The sequence below is a fragment of the Ranitomeya imitator genome, chromosome 5 (genome assembly GCF_032444005.1).
Source record: "Ranitomeya imitator isolate aRanImi1 chromosome 5, aRanImi1.pri, whole genome shotgun sequence".
In the NCBI taxonomy this organism is placed as follows: domain Eukaryota; kingdom Metazoa; phylum Chordata; class Amphibia; order Anura; family Dendrobatidae; genus Ranitomeya; species Ranitomeya imitator.
The window spans coordinates 145,266,501-145,292,167 of NC_091286.1; the positions used below are offsets into that span (position 1 = coordinate 145,266,501).

At 42.9% G+C, this 25,667-nt stretch overlaps 1 protein-coding gene across 1 annotated transcript in view; it reads right to left on the minus strand.

The window, feature by feature from the left end:
• Window positions 1-25,667, minus strand: part of IGF2R (insulin like growth factor 2 receptor) — a 249,543-nt gene that overhangs the window by 84,124 nt on the left and 139,752 nt on the right. The window contains exons 17-25 of the mRNA XM_069769196.1: window positions 21,126-21,241; window positions 15,105-15,267; window positions 14,222-14,401; window positions 13,782-13,883; window positions 13,449-13,550; window positions 11,941-12,115; window positions 7,230-7,400; window positions 5,925-6,068; window positions 3,281-3,462 (exon numbers count right to left, since the gene is read on the minus strand). Coding sequence (XP_069625297.1) covers window positions 3,281-3,462; window positions 5,925-6,068; window positions 7,230-7,400; window positions 11,941-12,115; window positions 13,449-13,550; window positions 13,782-13,883; window positions 14,222-14,401; window positions 15,105-15,267; window positions 21,126-21,241 — 1,335 coding nt within the window. The remainder of the gene's footprint in view (window positions 1-3,280; window positions 3,463-5,924; window positions 6,069-7,229; window positions 7,401-11,940; window positions 12,116-13,448; window positions 13,551-13,781; window positions 13,884-14,221; window positions 14,402-15,104; window positions 15,268-21,125; window positions 21,242-25,667) is intronic.

Consider the following 25,667-nt stretch of genomic DNA (forward strand, 5'->3'; position numbering starts at 1 on the left):
ATAGACCATTGCCTTCAGATGACCACAAAGATAAAAGTCTAAGGGGGTCAGATCGGGAGACCTTGGTGGCCATTCAACTGGCCCACGATGACCAATCCACCTTCTAGGAAACTGTTCATGTAGGAATGCTCGGACCTGACACCCATGATGTGGTGGTGCACCTTCTTGCTGGAAAAACTCAGGGAACGTGCCATCTTCAGTGCATAAAGAGGGGGACACATAATTTAGCAATTTCCAATATCCAGTGGCATTGAGGTTTCCATTGATGAAGAATGGCCCCACTATCTTTGTACCCCATATACCACACCATGTGGAGATACGAGATGTGCAGCATCTGAAAACGGATACTGGAATCCTTTGCTAGCATTTCTTTTGCAGTGTTGCATCAGTGTGTCAAGAGTGGGAGAAGAGGGTTGCATTGACAATCCAACACAATGGGCAGCACTTTGAACACATTTTGTAAGTGGTCATAAGCTGGTAAATAACTCATGAAAGATTAAAGTTACTTTAAAATCAAGCACACCATTGTTTTTCTTGTGAATTTCTCAATAAGTTTGATGTGTCACATGGCCCTCTTCCAATTGAAAAAAATAAAGTTGGATCCAAAATGGCCAACTTCAAAATGTCCGCCATGATCACCACCCATCTAGAAAAGTTTTTCCCCTCCCATATACTAATGAGCCACAAACAGGAAGTTGATATCACCAACCATTCCCATTTTATTTAGGTGTATCCATATAAATGGCCCACCCTGTACTATTACATATAATAACACCACATATGATAGCATGTTGTTATTTATGTTATTAAATATTTTACCATGTTTTTTGCTTCAAATACTTTCTTCCCTATTTTCCACCTCTAAAACCTGAGTGCGTCTTACAGTCCAGTGCAAATTATGGTCCGAAAAATACAGTGTATATTATTTCACTTGATCTAAATAGATTTTTGTTTTTAAACTAAATTAATATTTTCTAGATCATCAACTAGGTATTAAAGAAGCACGCCCATCAAAGTTTTTATCTTCTTAATATATTGTAGTCATATCATTTGGCCCTGTGTACTTACAATTGATCATATTGCCTTTCTTTATTGCCTGGCTTCCAGACACATCACTCAACTGAAACTGCCCTACCTAAAGTCACCAATGACCTACTAACCACCAAGAGCAAGCGACACTACTCTGTTCTCCTTCTCCAGGACCGGTCTTCTGCCTTTAACCCATGTGGACCATTCCCTCTTGTTACAGATCCTCTCTTCTCTTAGCAACTCCGTTTTGACGCTCTCGGCGTCTCCCAGGTGATGCGGTCCCGCTGTGTAATCGCGCTGTGGCTCCGCCTCCCCTTGACGCGGACGCCGGTGGGCGGGGTAGGGTTCCGAGTGCTCATGCGCCGCTATTGGAGCTGCTCACTTCGTATTTCGGATGCTCTCTGGATACTGCCACTATTGTTCACTATTTAATCCCATACACTGGGTGTGATTACTATTATTATTATCAATTAGCGGCATCTCCAGCGTAGCTTGATACCAAGACAACGTTTCATCACTTCCGGTTTTTCGTCATTGGTCCGGGCCCTCTTTTTAAGTTGCACACATTTCACTTTAACCACGCCCCTGACGAAGGCTCTGCCGAAACGCGCGTCGGGGTGACGTGGTGACCGCTGGCTTCCTACTGTGCCCCCTTGTGACTGCGGCAGGCGATCTTTTGCATTTACATCCGGGTATGTTATATTATTTCTTATTGATCGGCCTGCACTACCATTATAGTCCTAGCTATAGGCAGGGATATTTATTTATATTTTTATTGTTGGGGTTAACAGTATGACGTATACTCTGAGGACATATGCATATGTAATTTTGCATATATATTAAGTGATACTAAGTATTAAGTATGGAGTAGCCGCGGTTTACCCATCCCGTGATTTTCTCTTGTTGTATATATGCACTGTGGTTTCATCCACTGTTTCACTTGTGGTTTTAAAGAAAAAGAGAAAGAAATTTTCTAATAAAGCTTGTTTATTTTTATATCTAATTCTGGCCTTTGTATCATCCTCTGTTCTTTCGTCGTTTCCGAGTTTTTATGACCCTAGCATACTGCGTGTTTACATGTCAGTGTTCTGGAGTTGTATGCAATGTTTGTGAATAAGCTCAGTTATGGTACAATAGTACAATATGTAAGCAGTAACCTTGGTTCTGGTACTGTATCAATGTAGTAATCTAGATTCTGGTACCATATGTATGCGATAAGCTTGGTTCTGTTCCTGTATGTATGCAGTAAGCTTGGTTTTGTCGCCCTCTCTATGTAGTAGACTTAGTAAGCAAAAGCTCGGTTCTGCTTGCTTATCTCTGTAGTAAGCTTGGTTCTGCTCACATACCTCTTTAGTAAGCCCCCCAGGCTAAAAAGTACCAGCCAGCCCCTGGGTATGACTTTATTCTTCGGGTAGGTGCGATTACAGCCATACCAGATTTATATAGTTTTTGTTTGGCTGCTTTCACACACACTCTAAGACGACTTTTTTTTTTTCTTTTTTTGCAAAGCTAGTTTTTGCATCGCCATATTTTGAGAGCTATAATTTTTCCATATCTCTGCCAACAGCCACGTGAGGGATTGTTGTTTGTGGGACGAGTTTTTTTTTTTATTGGTACAATTACAGGCACATGACATTTTTTGATCACTTTCTATTCCAATTTCTGGTAGGCAGAAATTCAATTCCTGCAATTCAGGAATTGTTTTTGTTTATTTTTTTTTATTTTTTGAGGTGGGGGTGGGGTGGTGGTTTATTTTGTTCACTGTGTGCTAAAATTGATAAGGCAGCTTTACTGTTCAGGTTAATTTGATTACAATGATAACACATTTACATAGTTTTTTTTATGTTTTGGTGCTTTTACACATTAAAAACTATTTTATAAAATAAATATTTTTGCATAGGTTTATTCTGAGAGCTATAACTTATTTTTCCACTGATTGAGCTGTATGGTGGCTTGTTTTTTACGGGACAGGATTACATTTTCAGCTATATAATTTTTATTCACATTCGTCTTTTTGATCACATTTTATTCAAACTTTTTGTTCGGCAGTATAATGAAAACGCATTTTTTTTGCCTTGTTTATTTTTTTTTATTTATTTTTTTTTTACGGTGTTCACTGAAAGGGTTAATTAGAGGGTCAGTTTTATAGATCACATCAATATCAAAGAAAATAAAACATTGATCTCCCATTATCCCCCAAAAAAAATTCTGACAAATTATTGAACAAAAGAAGAGAAATGTGGATACATACTACATTGTGATCACAATGGAAGATAATCCTTGTAGAGTAATGTTTATTCTCCGAACATTTGTCCCCACTCAGATAAACTATGGTGAGGGATCCATCATCGGACGCCTGGGGACTCATCTGGATGTAGCCAAGATTTAGGTTTTTATTGTCTGAAGTCTTCATGCAAGATCCTACTACTCCCCCTGTAATACACATACAATGATAGAGAGTTACATATGAGCCAGATTAATCATTTGCCGTTTGTTTTTTTTAAGTCACTTTTCTATTTTTAAGGCAGCACACTGTTGCACTAAAACATGCAAACATGAAACATGAAAACTGAACTGCATCATTTTTTCATATTTCTAGTGCAGTAAAGCAGTTCAGTTTTCATGTTTGCATGTTTTGGCGCCGCAGTGTGCTGCCTTATTTATTTGGCTGTATACGAGTTGGCGACTCTAGGTTCAGCACCTGTTCACACTTTGTCTATGTTTGGATGTGACGGCCAGTTTTTTTTAAATTTATATTCATTAGCCTTCTGACTGAGCACTCCGCCTCTTAGCCACAGGTGTTTTAATCACAGCAGGTCCATTACCCCTCCACAGAGAGAGAGAAATTTAGTCTAAGAATAGGTTTCACAGGTACCCATTCAGATGAAGACGTTTATTATCAGCGAGGAAAGGAAAGTCTAGGACCTGGTATACGAGAGATGCCCTAATGTGGCTACCAGGTACACATGAATTGGCCAATTTATGCGCTAAATGCTCTCATTTTTTCATATTTCTAGTGCAGTAATGCAGTTCAGTTTTCATGTTTGCATGTTTTAGCGCCACAGTGTGCTGCCTTATTTATTTGACTGTATATGAGTTGGTGACTCTAGGTTCAGCACGTATTCACACTTAGTCTATATTTGGATGTGACGGTCAGTTTTTTTAAATTTACTTTTCTATTTTTGTCTTGTGGTATTCATTGACTTTTTGCACCAAAAAGGAAGAACATGTAAAGTAAAAAACACAAATAATTTTTTTTTTTTTTTTACAAAAATGGTGCAGAAGCAATAATATGAATTTAACATTAGAATGGAAAGAAATTGGCAGCATCACAGACCCCATGAAATGCTATGAAATATGCTTTTGTCAAGACTCCTTTAAAGTGTAGCCATCGGTTTAATTTTTATTTAATAAAATCAATAGTACAGGTGAATATAAGTAACTTTGTAAGATATCTTCTAAGGCTGCCGTCACACTAGCAGTATTGGGTCCGTATTTAACATCAGTATTTGTAAGCCACAACCAGGAGTGAAACAAATAGAGGAAAAGTATAATAGAAACATATGCACCACTTCTGGATTTATCACCCACTCCTGGTTTTGGCTTACAAATACTGATGTAAAATACTGACCAAATACTGATAGTGTGACGGCAGCCTAAGAGAATTGTGATTCTTTCTCTGCCAGAATGAAAGTCATTGGCAAAAATCTCAATTCTGAGGTAAAATCTGCATTCAGTGAAGACAGACTCTCCCCATTACTGAGAGAGGAGGTGATAGCTGCTACTGATACAATGCTATATGGGAAGAGGAGGACCTGTCTTTAGCTCCTTCTCCCTCCCGTCTACATAGAATCTCACCAGTGAAAGCCGCCATCTCCTCTCTCAGTAATGGGAAAATCTGTATTCACCGAATACAGATTTTACCTCAGAATCGAGAATTTTGCTGATGACTGATCAATTCTACCAGAGAAAGAAGCAAATTTCTCTGATAAGATATATTACAAAGTTTCTTGTGTTAATGTGTGCTATTGATTTATGAAATAAAAATTAAAGCTGCGTTTACTCTTTAAATATGGTGCATTCATCAAGATTGATGTTTTGTATGCCAGTCTTGGTAAACTGTGTGCTGCAGTTAGCAAGAGCATCTTAATGAACTTAGCGCATATTATAACCGTGCACTCCCGCCAGATAGGTTACTCCACGTGGGAATTGGAATACAAATCAAGTGAAACTTACACCACTTTAGTGGCGTAAATTATCAGGAATGTTTAGGCGCTTGGTAACACCCCAGTTCAATTCACGCTTCTAAAAGTTAGAGGAACTTGCTGTGAGGGGCATAAAAGAGGCAAAAGTCACAAAAATTTTGTACAACTACGAGATGTGTAATTAATCTTGACATTTCAAAGTATTTAATGCCAAAATTCTGGCAACGAAAAACTTTTTGAAGAAATGTGCCCTATATGTTAAAGAGATTATCTCATCTTCAACCTCTATCAAATCAGATTCCTGGAGGTTTGGCAAGCTGGGCCACAAAGCTACTGACTCCCAAACATTTCATCTGTAGTGGACACTTGTGACATTCAGGTGAATAGACGCCTTGTAATCCTTGGACAGCACAAGTAAGAATGAGCACTACTGCTTTAAGGGGGGAACTCTGCTCTGGTTTATAGTGGGGGGCTGCTATATAAGCATAATAGGACTATTGGGCCTTGTTGGGATGCAGCTATAAGAGAGAATACACATAAGAATTTAAAAATGATAATAAATTTAGCCACATTAAATGTTAATGGTTCTGTCCAAACCTCCAAACTATTTCCCTACGTAACACAATGCCACTCTCTCAATTTCTAATGACTCCACAGAGTTAAGGCAAAGAGCAAACCTAGTAAACTTGCCTGAGCATCCTTGAATATATGGCAGAGGCTTGCAGATGTTGAGATAAAATGTTCTTTTACTTGCTTGATCAGATGTATCAACTGCAACCCATGGTTCAACATCTCGACTAAGGTCACTTAGATCATACTCATTACCATCAGCATCTAAATTTATATTAAAAAAAAAAATAAAAAATGAGAAAAGGAGAAATAAACAATTTGACCGTCCCTGTATTCTCCGAAGAATTCAGTCCCAAAATCCTGGTTATTTTATTTCTTTTATTCTTAACTCCCCTTCAGCCCCTTGGAGCAGTCCTTATGATTTGTTTGCGTTTACATCCTAAATATCCTGCCAGCTCTCCCTCTGTATCTCTAGTCTACATTTCCCCAGAGATATTGCTATACCAGTCCGGCAGGTCACACACTCCAATTACTCTGTGCACCATCCTGAGACTCCTATACAGTCTCATGATGGATCAATCTGTGACCACACAGTTTCTCCGTTCTAATATTCCTCCCACTACACTTAATATGATACTCTCCTGCAGTCAGTAAGGATACCTGTGCAAACACTAGCACCAGTGTATCGGTGTACTGCAGGAGGGCAATGAATCAAAGTATATTCATTATAATACAATGTACAACTGTGGAATACCCAGCAGCATCCCCTTTGACCAAAGTTACTAATTGATGACTTATGGAGCCTGCAATGCCTCCGTGCTCTTCCAGCTCTCCTTCCCTGTACACATCCCCAGTTACTGTAAACCTTCAAAAAGCATCACAAGCCACACACCCCATGACATTCAGAGCACACCGCAGACCTGCTGACTAAACAGCTCAAAGCACAGGCAGAATATCTTTACGTTGTGCTTTGAAAGGGCAGTAGCAGGAAGTAAGTCCCTGGAGATCACATGCATACATGTGACAGCAAGAAAATTATGAAGCTTCTTCTGCTAGTCTTTATAACACTTCAATAATCTCTGTGCTTGGAAAAACCCTTTAAAGCAGATCTGTCTCCAGATCTCTCAATTTATATAAAAACAACTGTCTAAGACCTAGTGTACATAGTTTGAAAGTCAATGTTGGCTGTATGATCCTTTATTAAAGTTTTTGTACGTAATATTAAAATAAGCAGTTTAATATTGGCTGCTCATTTTAATTTTAGGATTCTATGGCGATTCTAATTATCGATATTCAGTGTAAGTACACCAGCCTTATCAGCTACAAGACATCTATTTAATAGTATATCATGCTTGTACTGTTACATCTGGTGACAGATCAGCTATTGTAAGATATGAAAAACTAAAAAGAGGTCTGTCCTCTAACCTGTAACTTGGCAGTCAACTGGGGCAGGGGAACATGCCATGGCCGTTTCAAAATCAAAAAACGTGTGGTACAGATGTGTCTCAGAATTAATCTCTTCTCTGTTAAATAAAAGACGACCTGGATATAAATCATCATTGCAAACAAAGTTTATTGTAAAGCTGTCTCCTGCTCCTGTAATATAGAAAGGGAAAGGTTTAATAGAAAACAGTGAGGTGAAATGGATTTGCCAAGGAGGCATTGGCTCGTTATTCCAGAAATGACAATTCAATGAAAAGTATTCAAACAAGTCTGTTGTCTGTATGGCCTAGCCTAGTAAGGAAAATTAATGAATTTGCTCCAAAAAGGATTTCAGCATGCCAGAGGGATGTCCAAGTCACAGAGAAGAAATAAGGCACGTCCATTTTAATAAATCCAAGTGATGAATTGTTCAACCACTTCAGAAGATATGTGGCGCTATACAACCCAACTTCAGCCTTACTCATCATCAACCTCCGGCCATTAATTATTTTCCATCAATATATAAGCTTGATTTTTTTTTTCCTTTGCAGAACGATTGATGGTTTTTTTTATAACACCACTCACAATCTGATATATGTGTGTAATGTATGCATGCATATACAGTACAGACGAAAACTTTGGACACCTTCTCATTTAAAGATTTTTCTGTATTTTCATGACTATGAAAATTGTACATTCACACTAAAGGTATCAAAACTATGAGTTAACACATGTGGAATTATATACTTAACAAAAAAGTGTGAAACAACTTAAAATATGTCTTATATTCTAGGTTCTTCAAAGTAGCCACCTTGTGCTTTGATGACTGCTTTGCACACTCTTGGCATTCTCTTGATGAGCTTCAAGAGGTAGTCACCGGGAATGGTCTTCCAACAATCTTGAAGGAGTTCCCAAAGATGCTTAGCACTTGTTGGCCCTTTTGCCTTCACTCTGCGGTCCAGCTCACCCCAAACCATCTCGATTTGGTTCAGGTCTGGTGACTGTGGAGGCCAGGTCATCTGGCGTAGCACCCCATCACTCTCCTTCTCGGTCAAATAGCCCTTACACAGCCTGGAGGTGTGTTTGCGGTCATTGTCCTGTTGAAAAATAAAAGATGGTCCAACTAAACGCAAACCGGATGGAATAGCATGCCGCTGCAAGATGCTGTGGTAGCCATGCTGGTTCATTATGCCTTTAATTTTGAATCAATCTCCAACAGTGTCACCAGCAAAGCACTCCCACACCATCACACCTCCACCTCCATGCTTCACGGTGGGAACCAGACATGTAGAGTCTATCCGTTCACCTTTTCTGCGTCGCGCAAAGACACGGTGGTTGGAACCAAAGATCTCAAATTTGGACTCATCAGACCAAAGCACAGATTTCCACTGGTCTAATGTCCATTCCTTGTGTTCTTTAGCTCAAACAAGTCTCTTCTGCTTGTTGCCTGTCCTTAGCAGTGGTTTCCTAGCAACTATTTTACCATGAAGGCCTGCTGCACAAAGTCTCCTCTTAACTGTTGTTGTAGAGATGTGCCTGCTGCTAGAACTCTGTGTGGCATTGACCTGGTCTCTAATCTGAGCTGCTGTTAACCTGCGATTTCTGAGGCTGGTGACTTGGATAAACTTATCCTCAGAAGCAGAGGTGATTCTTGGTCTTCCTTTTCTGGGGCGGTCCTCATGTGAGCCAGTTTCTTTGTAGCGCTTGATGGTTTTTGCCACTGTACTTGGGGACACTTTCAAAGTTTGCCCAATTTTTGGGACTGACTGAACTTCATTCTTAAAGTAATGATGGCCACTCGTTTTTCTTTACTTAGCTGCTTTTTTCTTGCCATAATACAAATTCTGTCTATTCAGTAGGACTATCAGCTGTGTATCCACAAGACTTCTGCACAACACAACTGATGGTCCCAACCCCATTTATAAGGCAAGAAATCCCACTTATTAAACCTGACAGGGTACACCTGTGAAGTGAAAACCATTCCCGGTGACTACATCTTGAAGCTCATTAAGAGAATGCCAAGAGTGTGCAAAGCAGTCATCAAAGCAAAAGGTGGCTACTTTGAAGAACCTAGAATATAAGACATATTTTTAGTTGTTTTACACTTTTTTGTTAAGTATTTAATTCCACATGTGTTAATTATTCAATTTTGATGCCTTCAGTGTGAATGTACAGTTTTCATAGTCATGAAAATACAGAAAAATCTTTAAATGAGGTGTGTCCAAACTTTTGGTCTGTACTGTATGTGTGTGTACATAATCTATCATGCACCATTGAAGAAAACCATATGAGCTTGTTTTTTTCGCGGATGAGTTGCTTTTGTCAGTGGCATAATTTTGCCGTGCATATAACTTCACATATATTCTTTATAGGCAGAATGTAGACAAAACAGCAATTCTGACTTTTTTTAGTTTTAAAATTTACCCTATTTACTATAATGCGCTAATAAAGTGTTATATTTATTCTGTGGGTGAGCAGGATTATGGCAATATTGAATTACCGTTTTCTTTATTTTATTACTTTTATACAATTAATAGTGTAATTGAATATGGAGACTACCAAAACACAAGATTATTTTCAGAGCGCCATAAGTTTCACAATTTCTCATCTGCACTGAATTGTCTCCCCCCTTCCTTCCACACTAAGGTTTTAACAAGCTGCAGCATTACCCAATTTATACTATTTTAATGTTTTCCCACAAGAAAAACAAGTTTAAAAAAATTTATTTTTATTTATTTTTTCCTGGGAAGGAGAGGATGACGTATTGTAAGAGACCATTATTCGTGCCTCCGGTTAAAATCGTGACCCATTGGTACCATTGACTGCGGCAGTGAAGTACTGGAATCGGAGATGGCTCTGTTCCCAGAACAGGAGCTCACCTGTGTATAACAAGCGACTCCTGCTGCAGATGGCAGGGGCACCACCGCCCGTACTATCCCAGGAAATCACTGCTATTTGGTCATAACCATTTACGGGAAGGGGTTAATCATCTTTTATGAGGATACTCCAGTAGACCCCTGGCTGTTACAATAACAGCAACTGGCACCCACCATGTATGGAGTGGGCTCAGCCCTTAAGCCTACTCCATACCAACATGTGACGTACATATATACCACATGTGAAGGGTTGAGACACTGAGCTGTGAGCCCTTGCTGGCATGCCAGCCTATCACTTCACACCTATGTGTACCTGGCATGTCCTACAGTCTTCTACCAATGGCAGTCCCGTGGACATTGATTGGACCCCTGGAAACCCAGCAGCACAGTGGGTATGATACATGGAGCCCCCTACATCTGTAAAGCTCTTTCGATGTTTTGGTCATTATGGACTATAGAAGCTAAGGGATGAGTTGGTTTGGATCTAAGTTTTTCCATTCCTGTGCCCCTGTGATCTTTCTGATCTAACTGTACTTCATGGAATATCTGGGTAATGCAATCTTTGGTGTTCATCACCTAATCTACAATATAAACTATGTAAGAATCATGGATTGTGTCTTCTAGGGAAGTCCACCAATGAATATTTTACTGATACATTTACATGCAATATAACGGAGGAGATACAATGTAAAGTGATGACATTTACACCTAGAGTATATCGCCACATGGTGGTCACTGTATATCTATGTGCAGTTTCACTGACTGAATTGTGTGTTATGGATATGCATTCCTATATCTCTGAACAGAAGTGTGTAGAAATTACTTGTAAACTGCATACAAGGGAAAGGCCAGTCTACACAGTAGCAACGCTGAGAAGATTGGGGCATCTGGGCACTGACTGACTTGTGAGATCCCCTTTTGCAGTTACAATAGCTTCCACTCTTTTGGGAAGGATTTCTAGAAGATTTTTGGAGGTGGTCTGAGGGGGTAATTGCCAATTCATCCAGAAGAGAAGAGCATTTGTGAGGTCAGATCCTAATGTTGGGAGAGAAAGCCTGGTTTGCAATGTCCATTGTAGTTCTTCCTAAAGCTTTTCAGTGGGTTTGATGTCAAACTCAAATCAAACTCATCCAACCATACCCTAATGGTATTTTATGGTTGGCACAATGCAGTCAGGTGTGTAATGTTCTCCTGGCATTCAGTAAACCCAGACTCTTACATCTGACTGCCATGCAGAAACGCGCGAGAGGTCACTGCACAAAGTGCATTTCCCTGCTCCAGAGTCCAGTGGGGTGTCATTACGCCAATCCATCTGACACTTGGCATTGCACTAGGAGATTTAAGGCTTGCATGCTGTTGCTCAGCCATAGAAAACCCATGGCATGAAGTTCTGGTGCAGATGTTAATGCCCGGGGTGTTCTGAAGCTCTGTCGTTACTGAATCACAAAGTTGGTGTCTTCTATACCTTACATGCTCCTCAGTTAGGCAAACCCGCTTTGTAACTTCATGTGTTTGACCACTTTGTAGCGGAGATCATGTGGTTCCTTCCACTGATCAAAAATGCCACTCATAATAAATGGTGGAAGACATTTTGCTACACTGGTGGCATCCTCTCACAGTAACACGTCCAAATCCAGAGAGCTCTTTAAAAAGATCCATTGTGGTTAGTAAAGGCAGACTGAGGCTAGGGGCTGGATTTTATACACCTGTGGCAATATTACTGAATGAATACCCCGACATCAACGAATAAGCAGCATGTGTCAATACTTATGTCCATATAGTGTATCTGCTGGGGAACGTAATGGGGAGAAACCTACAAGGGGAATGATCCTACTCACCTGTCTGCTCGTCCTTGGTCCCACTATAGGTAAGCGTAATTGTGCCTTCTGATGCCAGATCCAGGGATTGGCTTAGTTTCACTGGTCTAGACACCAATTGGTTATCAATTTCACAACCGGCCGCTGGACTGTCCCCAATCTGGCCACAACCACTGACCGGACCACAAATATTTAGCTAGGGTAAGGGAACAAAACACAAATCAAATACAAAATAATTAAACAAAATATGAATTGATTAAAAAAAAATTTTATGTGTAGTGTTTGTTAAAGGGAACCTGTCACCCCCAAAATCGAAGATGAGCTAAGCCCACTGGCATCAGGGGCTTATCTACAGCATTCTGTAATGCTGTAGATAAGCCCCTGATGCATCCTGAAAGATGAGAAAAAGAGGTTAGATTATACTCACCCAGGGGCATTCCCGCTGTGGTCAGGTCCAATCGGTGTCGCGGTCTGGTCCGGGGCCTCCCATCTTCTTACGATGACATCCTCTTGTATTCACGCTGCAGTTCCGGCGCAGGCATACTTTGTCTAACCTGTTGAGGGCAGAGCAAAGTACTGCAGTGCGCAGGCGCTGGGAAAGGTCAGAGAGGCCCAGCACCTGCGCACTGCAGTACTTTGCTCTGCCCTCAACAGGGCAGACAAAGTACGCCTGCGCTGGAGCCGCAGCGTGAAGACAAGAAGAGGACGTCAACCTATGAAGATAAGAGGCCCCGGACAGGACCGCGACGCCCATCGGACCGGACCGCCCCCCCAGGTCAGTATAACCTAACCTCTTTTTCTCATCTTTCAGTATACATCGGGGGCTTATCTACAGCATTCCAGAATGCTGTAGATAAGCCCCTGATGCTGGTGGGCTTAGCTCTTCGATTTTGGGGGTGACAGGTTCTCTTTAAAGGATAGAAGAAAATGCAATAAAGAAAATACAAAACAACCCCCTTATGTACCTAAAACTGTAGCAAGAAAAAAAAAAAAAGTGTTTCTTCACCCCAATTACAAGAATGAAATAGCCATAATTTAAAGAGGTCGGCCACTTTTTCTTGATAGTGCAGTTTTCCTTACAAACTGACCAGCATTTGTGTCCATACAATGGCGGCTGGTGTAGGAGCATGTGAGAAAACCAGTCCTTCAGCCGCCTGCCAGCACCATCAACTTTCAAAACCTGTGTAGAGCTTAATCCGGAGTGAGCAAGGCCTGGTGCGACTGAATAATGTATCATAACTTACGCAACAAAAGTGTCGTAGAGTACCGCAGAAATGTAATCAGTCGCAAATGGAGTACACTTCTTACAGTGGTGCCTTAAGTCTTCATGAATCAGGGCCATTGATATCTATGACACATTTCTCTAGGCATGTCCTGTGACCTGTGCGCAGAGCAGTGACCATCACCTGTAGGCAGTGGCGGAATGTGAAGAGCGAGCAATTCCGCATGTGACAGACATGGTGGTACCGGATAAGGGTTTCCATTTAAATCAGCAAACAGAGACTTACACAAAAAACGCAAGTTCTTACCTTATATTTTTTGCCATTGCCTTGTGCCATGTATCCAGACTCGTTCTTCAAAGATTCAAAGTTGTAAGTAAAGCCAGTGTTTGGGTTTTCTATTAAACAGTCCTGCAGGTAAAAACATAAGTCACGTCTGAACGCATCCCGCCTACCCTAAGGATATGTGCAAATTGAGTCTTTTGTGCACTTTTTCTAGCAGAACCTTAAATTGTTGAGTTCTGAGTAGGCTTTGGAACATTTCAGCACATTCACTGCTCCTAAACCACCTCAAAAACCTCTGTGCGCCATACCCCAAGATAGAAAATAGACTTCCTATTTTCCTAACAAGTCCTCACTTACCTCTTTTCCATGTATGTTCTTGATGACAGGGCAGGCAGCTTCGGTATTCCACAGAAAAGTGGCGACACAGTTGTTATTAGAGATAAATCTAGGGCTGGTAAACTATTTAAAAAAAAATGAAGAAATAATAGAGAAAAATTAATAAATACCATTTAATGTCTGAAGATCATGATTGTTTGACAGACCACACATAGGAGGAACCTCTACTCAGCACTATGAAGCCAAACAGGGGGGTAACAAAGAACCAGTGGCTTCAGTATTACACAGACAGCAATTTGGCATGAATGACATCCAAGCTGTACTAGATTTTCATGATCGGCCATAACTTCCAGAAACAGCTGATCACTGCGCTGACTGCCATGAGGAGCTTCTCTGACAGAAGTGCCCACAAAGACGAAAACACCGTGAAGATTACGCCATGTGACAATTGATACACTTACCACAGCACCTTTTTCACATGTAAGATGCAATTGTGATGAATAGAAAACCTCCTTATTTTCTTCATCGATACATTTGGAGCCATTTGTGTACTCAATAAGTATTTTTCCACTGTCTTCTATAACGGGTTCCTTGCTGGCCACACCTAGGTTGCTGATGGCTACGGTCTCATGAAGCTTACCCTGCATTTAAGAGACGTGGTAAAACAACGGAATATGCTGTGATTAAAACCAAGGGAAAACTACGCAAGCGGACTAACACTAAACATACACTGAAATAGTTCATTTCAATGTGAAATAGCATAAAATCACATTGCTTAAATCAGGTTTTTTCATGTCAAGTGTATTTTTAACAAATTGTAGTTTTCTCATATCATGGTGTATATTAAAACTCTTGCAATTTTCACACTGACCACTGGGGCTATTTTAGATCCCAACTTGCTATTTTTTCAGGATGTAACACATGATCATGGCCACAATTGTGGATCTCAACCCTATCTCTTCTATGGATATGTCTAAGGAGTCTGTATAAAGATGATGTGAAGAGGAGCAGGGTCAACTGTGACATTGCCTATTGTCATCAGTGGACCTGGTGTCATTGTAATCCTGCCTTAATGAAGAATAAAACGCCTGTTCCTGAATAGGCAGGAAATAGGAGGCTACAAAAGCACTAGAGGCTAGTGTGGGCGATTAGGGCATAAACACAAGAAGCATGTATTCCAGTTCACTGCAGTGTCCCCACGGGCAAAATGAAGCATTATAGAAATAGTGGACAAATCAAGATAACTAAGGATACCCTATTAGAAAATTAAAATATTGTTTTCTAAGCCAGAAAACGTTCATTAAGCAAATAACAGTAGCAAAAAGCAACTCTATATATACTTACAGATACTTTCTCATAACCCATTTGGCATACAGCAGCAAATGGATCACATCCCTTTAGTGGAACCAATGAACGGCACACATTAATGTAATACTTTTTGTGAGTCTCTTGTGTTTGATCCATGGCAAACCAGTTTGAAGAAAGTTCTCCTTGTACTTTAGATAAACTGTTAAATGAGAGAAACCGATATAGATTAATGAAAAGGAGTCATAACAGCGGGAGCACTCAGTATATCCCAAGAAACCAATGTACACAGGAGCCCTGAAATAGTTGTGTGGTCTGGTGCTATAGCTGGAATGTCACTGGGCCTCCCAGATCTCCAACTATTACAAGACCCCCCAAGGGCCTTGCCAAGATTCTTACTTGGTTAACTTTGACTTGGTCTTTTTTAAAAAAAAATAAAATAAATTTGGGGGGGAAGCACAGCAACATGCCAAACAGACCATTATGTGACAGCGCCAGGGCCGCCATCAGGGCATTACAGCCGTGACTGGCGTAAGGGGCCCGGTGAGCAGAGGGGGCCCGCATCGGGCCCCCTCTTACCTGCTCACCGGGCCCCTACCGGCAGCCGCAGGCTGAACCGGGCCCTTAGCGGCGGCCGGCGCTGCAGCTGTACGCTATTGACATGCGGGCCCGCGCCCGCACGTCAATAGTTAACAGCCGCCAGCCGCAGCGTGCAGGTCGCCGGCGTCTGACGTCATTGTCAGTCGCCGGCGAGTGCACAGTGCAGCTGCGTGGAGAGAGGAGCGCGGCAGGTAAGTAGAACTTTTTTTTTTTTCTATTAAGAGCAGAGAGCGGCGATCGGGGGGGGGGGGGGTTTGGGCAGAAGGCTGGACACAGAGGGGGCAGAAGGCCGCTGGACACAGAGGGGGCAGAAGGCCGCTGGACACAGGGGGGCAGAAGGCCGCTGGACACAGGGGGGCAGAAGGCCGCTGGACACAGGGGGGCAGAAGGCCGCTGGACACAGAGGGGGCAGAAGGCCGCTGGACACAGGGGGGCAGAAGGCAGCTGGACACAGAGGGGGCAGAAGGCAGCTGGACACAGGGGGGCAGAAGGCAGCTGGACACAGAGGGGGCAGAAGGCAGCTGGACACAGGGGGGCAGAAGGCAGCTGGACACGGGGGCAGAAGGCAGCTGGACACAGAGGGGGCAGAAGGCAGCTGGACACAGGGGGGCAGTAAAGCTGGACACAGAGGGGGCAGAAGGCAGCTGGACACAGGGGGGCAGAAGGCAGCTGGACACAGAGGGGGCAGAAGGCAGCTGGACACGGGGGCAGAAGGCAGCTGGACACGGGGGCAGTAAAGCTGGACACAGGGGGGCAGAAGGCAGCTGGACACAGGGGGGCAGAAGGCAGCTGGACACAGAGGGGGCAGAAGGCAGCTGGACACAGAGGGGGCAGAAGGCAGCTGGACACAGAGGGGGCAGAAGGCAGCTGGACACAGGGGGGCAGAAGGCAGCTGGACACAGATGGGGCAGGCAGAAGGCAGCTGGACACAGAGGGGGCAGAAGGCAGCTGGACACGGGGGCAGAAGGCAGCTGGACACAGGGGGGCAGAAGGCAGCTGGACACAGAGGGGGCAGAAGGCAGCTGGACACAGGGGGGCAGTAAAGCTGGACACAGGGGGGCAGAAGGCAGCTGGACACAGAGGGGGCAGAAGGCAGCTGGACACAGGGGGGCAGAAGGCAGCTGGACACAGGGGGGCAGAAGGCAGCTGGACACGGGGCAGAAGGCAGCTGGACACAGAGGGGGCAGAAGGCAGCTGGACACAGAGCGGGCAGAAGGCAGCTGGACACAGAGGGGGCAGAAGGCAGCTGGACACAGAGGGGGCAGAAGGCAGCTGGACACAGAGGGGGCAGAAGGCCGCTGGACACGGGGGCAGTAAAGCTGGACACGGGGGGGGGGGAAGGGAGGGGCAGAAGGCCGCTGGACACAGAAGGCCAGTAAAGCTGGACACAGAGGGGGCAGTAAATCTGGACACAGAGGGGGCAGTAAATCTGGACACAGAGGGGGCAGTAAATCTGGACACAGAGGGGGCAGTAAATCTGGACACAGAGGGGGCAGTAAATCTGGACACAGAGGGGGCAGTAAATCTGGACACAGAGGGGGCAGTAAATCTGGACACAGAGGGGGCAGTAAATCTGGACACAGAGGGGGCAGTAAATCTGGACACAGAGGGGGCAGTAAATCTGGACACAGAGGGGGCAGTAAATCTGGACACAGAGGGGGCAGTTAATCTGTTCACAGGGGGCAGTAAAGCTGGACACGGGGGGGGGCAGAAAGCTGGACACGGGGGGGGGCAGAAAGCTGGACACGGGGGGGCAGAAAGCTGGACACGGGGGGGGCAGAAAGCTGGACACGGGGGGGCAGAAAGCTGGACACGGGGGGGGGCAGAAAGCTGGACAGGGGGGGGCGGGGCAGAAAGCTGGACACGGGGGGGGGGCAGAAAGCTGGACACATGGGGGGCAGAAAGCTGGACACATGGGGGGCAGAAAGCTGGACACATGGGGGGCAGAAAGCTGGACACGGGGCAGAGTGCTGGACAGAGATGGGGCAGAGTGCTGGACAGAGATGGGGCAGAGTGCTGGACAGAGATGGGGCAGAGTGCTGGACAGAGATGGGGCAGAGTGCTGGACAGAGATGGTGCAGGATTGGAAACAGATGGGGCAGGATGGATACGATGGAGACAGATGGGGCAGGATGGGGAGATCATATGGGGTAGAATGGATACTCATGAGGGCAGGATGAGAGAACATATGGCTGGAGCCTGAAATGAGACACACGGTGGCCAGGATGGCGAATATTACCATAGGGGCTAATTAAGGGATATTATTATTGCAGTGATGTATTTATTTTATTTTTTGAGTATACTGTTTTAAATGGGGGGGGCGGTCCTGTTACTGTGTAGAGTGATACTATGTTGCCTTCTTCATGTGGTGTAATGTAGAAGTTGGGAAAATTAAGTAATGTGTTCTACAAGCGGAACTCGAGATAACTGTTGTATTTCCTGCAGAGACGAGTCCTGGCTGGATAAAGTGATGGCGGTCTGTGCTGGATGAAAGATGAAGGACTTCACCTAGAGACGTCACTGGTGAGTCAGTGTTACCTATACACTTACACTATACACTGTATACTATATACAGAGGTCCTGTGTACAATGTCACCAGTGATCACTGTATTATCTATACATTATATACAGAGCTCCTGTGTGTAATGTCACCAGTGATCACTGTATTACCTGTACACAGACACTGCTTACTAATTACAGATCTCCTGTGCATAATGGCACTGATGGTGATAGTATTGTGGGTTTTTTTTGTATTACTGATCAGTATTGTAGTATTCAGTCATTGTTGGTAATATGTGGTCTGGTCATGATGTGGAGGTAATATGTGGTCTGGTCATGGTGTAGCGGTATTTGTTCCTTGTATTTTATATTATTCGATCACTGTGGTGGTAATATGTCATCTGGTCATAGTGTTGTGGTATTTGTTCCTTGTATGTAGTATTATAGGTCATTTTAAAAATTGAAAAATAAATAAAAATATACCTAAATTGTATTGCATATTTTAACAAATATTTAGTAGGTTACAGTAGAGTAGGGCCCGGCCAAAAGTGTCTACCTTGTTGTGGTGGCGGCTTAAAAAATCTTTTGGCCAAAACAAAAGCTGCCGGCTATATGTGTGATCTGGTGATGGGAACTGTCAATGTGTGATAGGTGAGAAGTGGAGATTTTCCAAGAGAGAGTGGTGGGACTGTGGACAGTTCGTGGGGTGGAGCCTGGAGGCGGGGCTGGGGTGGAGCCTGGGCGGAGTTTCAAGGGGGCCCCGAAAATTTTGCCAGTATGGGGCCCCGAAATTTCTAGTGGCAGCCCTGGACAGCGCAGTCCACCTGCTGCTAACTTCTCTGTAAAGGCTGCAGCAGTGATATCACATGGACTGTGCACATAACCGCTGCAGCCCATCGCCAAGCTCAGCGGTTACGCTGATATAGACGACACAAGACATTGAGCTCAGTGATCGACTGCAGCAGTGATGTGTGCAGCTGGCGATGTAACTGCTGCAGCCGAAAACACTACAGACTGGAGCAGTGGCAGAGAACAAGCGCTGGACCCGGGAAGGGTGAGTACTATCTGATTGTTATTATACGTGAGTGTTACTGTTCAAAGACCACATTAAAAAAATAAAAAAAGAGGGGAGGGGGGGGGGTGGAACAACCCTGTCAATAATGAAAAGTTACCTTAGTATAATGAATTGATAAATATCCTTTTATTAACCGTACACATGCTCATCTTGTCTGTGAGGCATTAAATTAGGTTAATTAAAATGGCTGCCACCAAATTAACAAATTCCCAATACCACGCAACCTGTCCTTAACATGGTGTAGGATGGGGGCCGGTGTGAGCCCTCTGTCCTGCTCTGGCTGATCAATATGGGGGGATTATATTGGAGCTGTACTTTTCTAACAGGCTGCAAACATATATCCTCACTACTTCAGACATGTCAGTGTGAGCTCCGTTACAGGGCACAGCAGACGCCTTTTCTCTCGTGCATTTCACGGACATCTACACACGTGTCAGTCATGATCCTCCCTCTAGCTAGTAGTCTCTCAATGGAAGAGAGCAATGCAAGGGAGGCTCGCAAGCTCATGTCCACAAGAAGGAGAGGCGCAGGGTGTGTTAAAGTGCCTACTAGAGTGTTAAACCTATAAAATGCCTCAAAATGGCGCACAGGATCAGCTGACTAACAAGGTTGTGGGTGGTGACAAGGCGTTGGAAGAGATTGAGGAAGATGACCAGCAAGCCGACCCAGAGAAATGTGTAGACCTCCTCCAGAGCCTGCCCAGGAGCAGCACTATAGAGGTTAATGTGCAGGTGAGAAATGGCTGGGGGATCAGGACATAGCGCTCCAAAAGATGACAGATTCCCTTTAACCACTGCTCTCAAGTTCCCATGCACTTTAGGTAGTGCCTACGATACACAGAAACGCTCGCTCTGACAAACTCTCCTGTGTTCTCTATGAGAGAGTTGAGGCCAGACATCGCTGGTGGTCAGGATCAACATTTTTAAATTGGACATAACAGACTTAAAACAAGATTTTAGGATGTATAAAAAAAAGGAAAATCCTGCGATCCCAATGTATTCCTCTATAAATCACTGGTGATGCCACATCTAGAATATGGGATCCAGTTTTGGGCTCCACATTTTAAAAAGGATATTCAGAAGTTAGAATTAGTTCAAAGATGGGCAACTAGATTATTACAAGGGATGGAAAGCCTCTCATATGAGGAGAGGATGGAAAAGTTGGGTTTGTGTAGCTTAGGAAAAAAGACGCCTCAGAGGAGATCTCATTTACATGTATTAATATATGTGTGGTCAGTAGAAAGGACTGGCGCATGACTTATTCCTTCCAAAGACCACGCTGAAGACTAGGGGGCACTCATTAGGGATGGAAGAAAGGCGATTCCAGCAGCTAAAAAGAAAAGGGTTGTTTAACAAATTCCTCAATACACACAACATTGGGGTTCATAGATAATTTAGTGGCAAAAATGTATAATTAGTGGAGAAAGGTAGAAATTGACAGACTAGGTCATTTTTTCAACCTATGTAACTATATTTATTGGGGGACAGCGGGATGTGGACAAACAGACTGTCAGACTAATCAGTTGATACCAGCGGGTTCAGCTGGCGTTCAGCTAATGTGTACGCGAGTCTTACGACAGCAGAGGTAGTACTCCCCTTGACAATGAGCTGTAAACATTAAAACTGGAAATATGAGTCAAATGGATAACAGTCCAAGATAGAAAAAGTAAGTAAATAAGAAAGTTTGCAATGAAAACACCATATACCTGGTTATCCCTATTTTTAACACTGTCATAACCTTATGATTGCCACTAAACAAGATGAGCAGATATAAAGAATGAGGTATATTTGTCGACTCATTTATCACACGGTACTGTTTTCATTTTATTTGATGGAAAACTGCATAATTATTAGATGGTTTACATTTTATTATTGTTTTTCACATACCTGGAAAGATCATATTGTTCATCATTTTCCTTGTCCACCACAATACACGCAACTGGTAAAGCCGGGCAGGCATATTTTGTATACCACTTGAAGTTATATGTATTGTTGTCTTCTTTCTAAATAGAAAATACATTCTTTTATCTATCAGTTTATCACTTAATGTGTTTTCCAACTCCTTTATTTTAATTTTCATGTTATTTGTGTGTGTGCGATTTTGAAACAAATAGCACATACAGTACTCCTTTGGTTTCTCCACGCAACCCCCCATGACACGCCTCTGTTGCACTGGCTGGGTTTCCATTGGTCGAACTATCATTCTCTTCACGTTGTTGACCTGTGACCACTTTAGCCAATCAGTGCCCCCGGTTGGCATTATAGATCCCACCCTTGCTTGGATACAGCAGTCAGGGGCAAACAACAGTGGCATGGGGTCCAGGTAATTATATGCGATTTTATTTTACTTAGTGCACGCTAGAGTAATATGTAAATTAGAAGAAATGTGGAAAAAACACCTTTATCACTGATCATTTAGCAGAAGGGACAAGTGATACCCCCTTAAGGACAGAGCAATTTTTCAATTTAGTCTTTTCATTTCCCCTATCACTTTTTCCAGAGCTGTAACTTCCAACATTTTCTCGTTAGCACAGGTATAGGAGGGCTCTCTACTTTTGAATGACATCATCCATTTTTATCATATATTTTACTGGAAAATGGGGAAAAAATTACAAGTGAAATAAAATTGTGAAAGAAAACACAATTCCAATTAAAGCAACAAACTTGAATATTTTATTTTAATCTAAGTGGCGAAAAAAAATTCAGAAATTGATTTAAAAAAATTATGGTAGATTGAGTTGCAGTGTTTCAAAACCTGTAACAAATTGTTAAAAAAATTGTTTGGTAGATGGAGCTGTTTGACGATTCATTTTTTGCATGGTGACCTGATGTTTTCATTGATATTAGTTTGAGCTAGATACTATGCTTTGATTACTTCTTAATCCCCTAAGTGACAGAGCCAATTTTGTACTTAATGACCGGGCCAGTTTTAACAATTCTGACCACTGTCGCCTTATGAAATTATAGCTCTGGAACGCTTCAACGGATCCCACTGATTCGGAGACTGTTTTTTCGTGACATATTGTACTTCATGATAGTGGTAAAATTTCTTCGATATGACTTGTGTTTAACTTTTGTACCCTTAAATCAGAGTCATATCACACAAAATAGTTAAAGAACAACATTTTCCACATGTCTACTTTACATCAGCACAATTTTGGCAACTTTTTTTTCCTTTTGTTAGGACGTTATAAGGGTTAAAAGTTGACCAACGATTTTTCATTTGTCAAATAAAAAATTTACAAAACCATTTTTTTAATATATTTTTTTTAGGGACCACCTCACATTTGAATTGAGTTTAGGGGGTCAGTATAACAGAAAATACCCAAAAGTGATATTCTAAAAACTGCACCCCTTAAGCTGCGCAAAGCCACATTCAAGAAGTTTATTAACCCTTCGGGTGCTTCACGAGAACTAAAGCAAAGTGAAAGGAAAAAATGAACATTTTACTTTTTTCACAAACAATTTACTTTGGAACCACAAAATTTGTTGTGCAAATTCTCCCGAGTACGTCGATACCCCGTATGTGGGGGAAAGCCACTGTTTGGGCACATGGCAGAGCTCAGAAGGGAGGGAGCACCATTTGACTTTCTGAATGTAAAATTGGCATGACTCAATGGCGGGTGCCATGTCATGTTTGGAGACCCCCTGATGAACTTAAACAGTGGAAACTCCCCAACGATAGCCCCAACCCTAACCCTATCCAAAGCCCCAACAGTAACCCCAACCCTAGCCTAACCCTAGCCCCAACCATAGCTCTAACGCTAGCCCAACCCTAACCCTAGCTCTAACCCCACACCTAAACCTAACCCTAGCTCCAACCCTAATGGAAAAAAAGTGATGAAAATTAACTAATAGGAAAAATCTCTTATTGTTGCCGGGTGCCGGATGGCAGATCTCGGCAGACGCACCCGCGCATGCGCCCGCCATTTTCTTCCTGGAAGAGGATGTAGAGGGCCGGGGAACAGACCCAGAGGGACCGGGGCATGTCTGAGGTATCGGGGTGGTTGAGGGGACCCCATTTCTCTCTCCTCTGATGGGCTAGATCATTTCGGAGGAGAGAAATAAATGGGAAATCTGAATTTTTATTTTTTTTGCAGTCGTTAAAAAGTGGCACTGAGGAATAAGTACCCTTAACTGCCACTGTTAAAAGGCGTATCGGCAGTTGTTAAGGGGTTAATGCAATTTTAGAGTTGTGGCAACCAAAAACCCGCAATGCTGACATTTCGATTTTGTATTCTCTTAACAGGTTTTCCTTGGGTTAATCTTATATTTTCATAGATCAGACTTTTCTGAACACGTTGATACCAAATATGTAAGTAAAAATTACCTAGAATTTTCCAGGTCAGAAGAGACCTGCTTTATCAACAATGATTGTTTACAAAGAGTTACTTAATGGAGTTATGAATCATGTCACTCAAAGGCATAAGCCACCAGCAGCCCAATATTCTTTATAATAATCAGTGGTTGACATAGACAAGAGCGAATATCATCGGATCCCTCCATATTCGGTTCCCTAATACAGCTTACCGAACAGTTGCAGCAGGTACCCGGATACCTGGAACACTCCCGATAATCAGCTGTTCGGCACCACAGCTGCATGTGTCGCGGCTGTGTCACAGTCACAACAGACAGGCTCTCCATGTACAGTATGTTGTGACTGTCACACAGCCACGACACGACACATGCAGCTGCGGAGCCAAACAGCTGATTAGCGGGAGCGCTCTGGGTATCCCGGGTTCTCGCTGCAGCTATTCGGTAAGCTCCATTAGCGAGCCAAATAAGGAGGGATCCGACGACATTCACTCATGTCTAGTTGACAATCCATAGATATATCCATGACAGAGGAACATAATGGCATTTGTGGGTAAAATGGCAAAAGTGTCGGAGGCTGCCAACCCACAGGAACGCAATATCTCCCTGAATTAAGGATATATATATCATATTCATATTTGGTGTGGTTAGAATGCTTGAAGTGTGTGTTACGATGATGACCATAATGTTTCTCTAGAAGATTCCGGAGGGAAAACATAACGCACAGTGGAAATAAAGGCCAAAACTATGTTTAAATTGCATCTAACCAGCCATCGGTCTCTTACTTCGACAGGTATGGGTGAAGAGTTTGGCAAATCCCTTTATGAACTTCTCATCGACAGAATATCATTGATAGACCCCAGAAGAAACATGTATTGCAGATCTGTTCATATTTGGTGCGCAGTTTTGCGCCGTGGTAACGTCTCTTAGATGCAAATTCGTAAGACACATCTGTAGTTCATCCCTTATACTTTATACTGTCTTTGCTTGTATGTATGTCTTTATGGTTTCATTTTTTTACCTTTTTTAAAGCACAGATTCTTTTTATATATTAAATTTAAAATGTAATTAGTTTGTCCTTTCCTGTCCTAAACATTCCCACAAATCCTGAAAAGAGGGAGAGTATAGAATGATTGTGTTACCTGTGAAGGCAGAGAGCAAGAGAAGTTACCTGTCAGGCGCCCGGGAAAGTGAGGCTGCGTGTGCCACAGTGCAGGGGTCTCATTAGCCTATCAAAACAGTGAAAGATGGCAGCGAAAAGTGTGGAGTGGATGTGTGAACTGACTGTGCACTTAGCTCTTTGACAGCCTATAATGAGTGGACAAGTGAGTGAGTAGGAGTAGCAAAGCCCCCTGTACAGCAGCATCTGAGGCAGATGTGCCATGAGAAAGTAGTATTCATGACACCAAGGCACAGGCACGGATGTTCCTTGTAATGCAGCTCCAAAGAAACTACTGGGGACAAGCTGCATTACAAGGCGAAGGGTGCTTTCAGATTGCGTTTAGCTACATACTCGGTGGGCCTATTGACGCATACGGCCGAACGTTACGCAAAATGAGATTTGAACGTATGTGCAGATGGGACCATAGACTGGTGTAGGCAGAGCGAATGTGTGTTCTGACTTGCATCATTTTTGGGCGTGTACACCTACTGGAGACGGACACCCAGACACGGTCTACTACGTCTGAGAGCGTCTGCCTCCAGTGGGCGCACACACCTGAAAATAATGTACATCAGAGATCAAATTCACTCTGCCGACAATTATAATCTACGGCCTCGTTGACACATATGTCCCAATCCCGTTTTGCGGGGGATTCGGACTTAAATCCCAAAGGAGCCACTGAATAGGGGGCCTAAAAGCAATGTGAAAGAACCCTAATCCATTCATACGGACAAGCAGTTGTGTCCATGCAAGCAATGAAGCCTACAAACCCTTAAGTGTGCTGATCATCAGGAGTCTGACCTTACTAATCAACACTATTAACCTAATGCCACATTCACAAAATTGTATTTTCTATCCAAATGCAGTCATTTTTTTTTTCACAGACAATGTTATTCAATATGGCTGCTAAGGATCATATTAAAATTTATTAGTGAGCCAAAAAATTGTAAAAG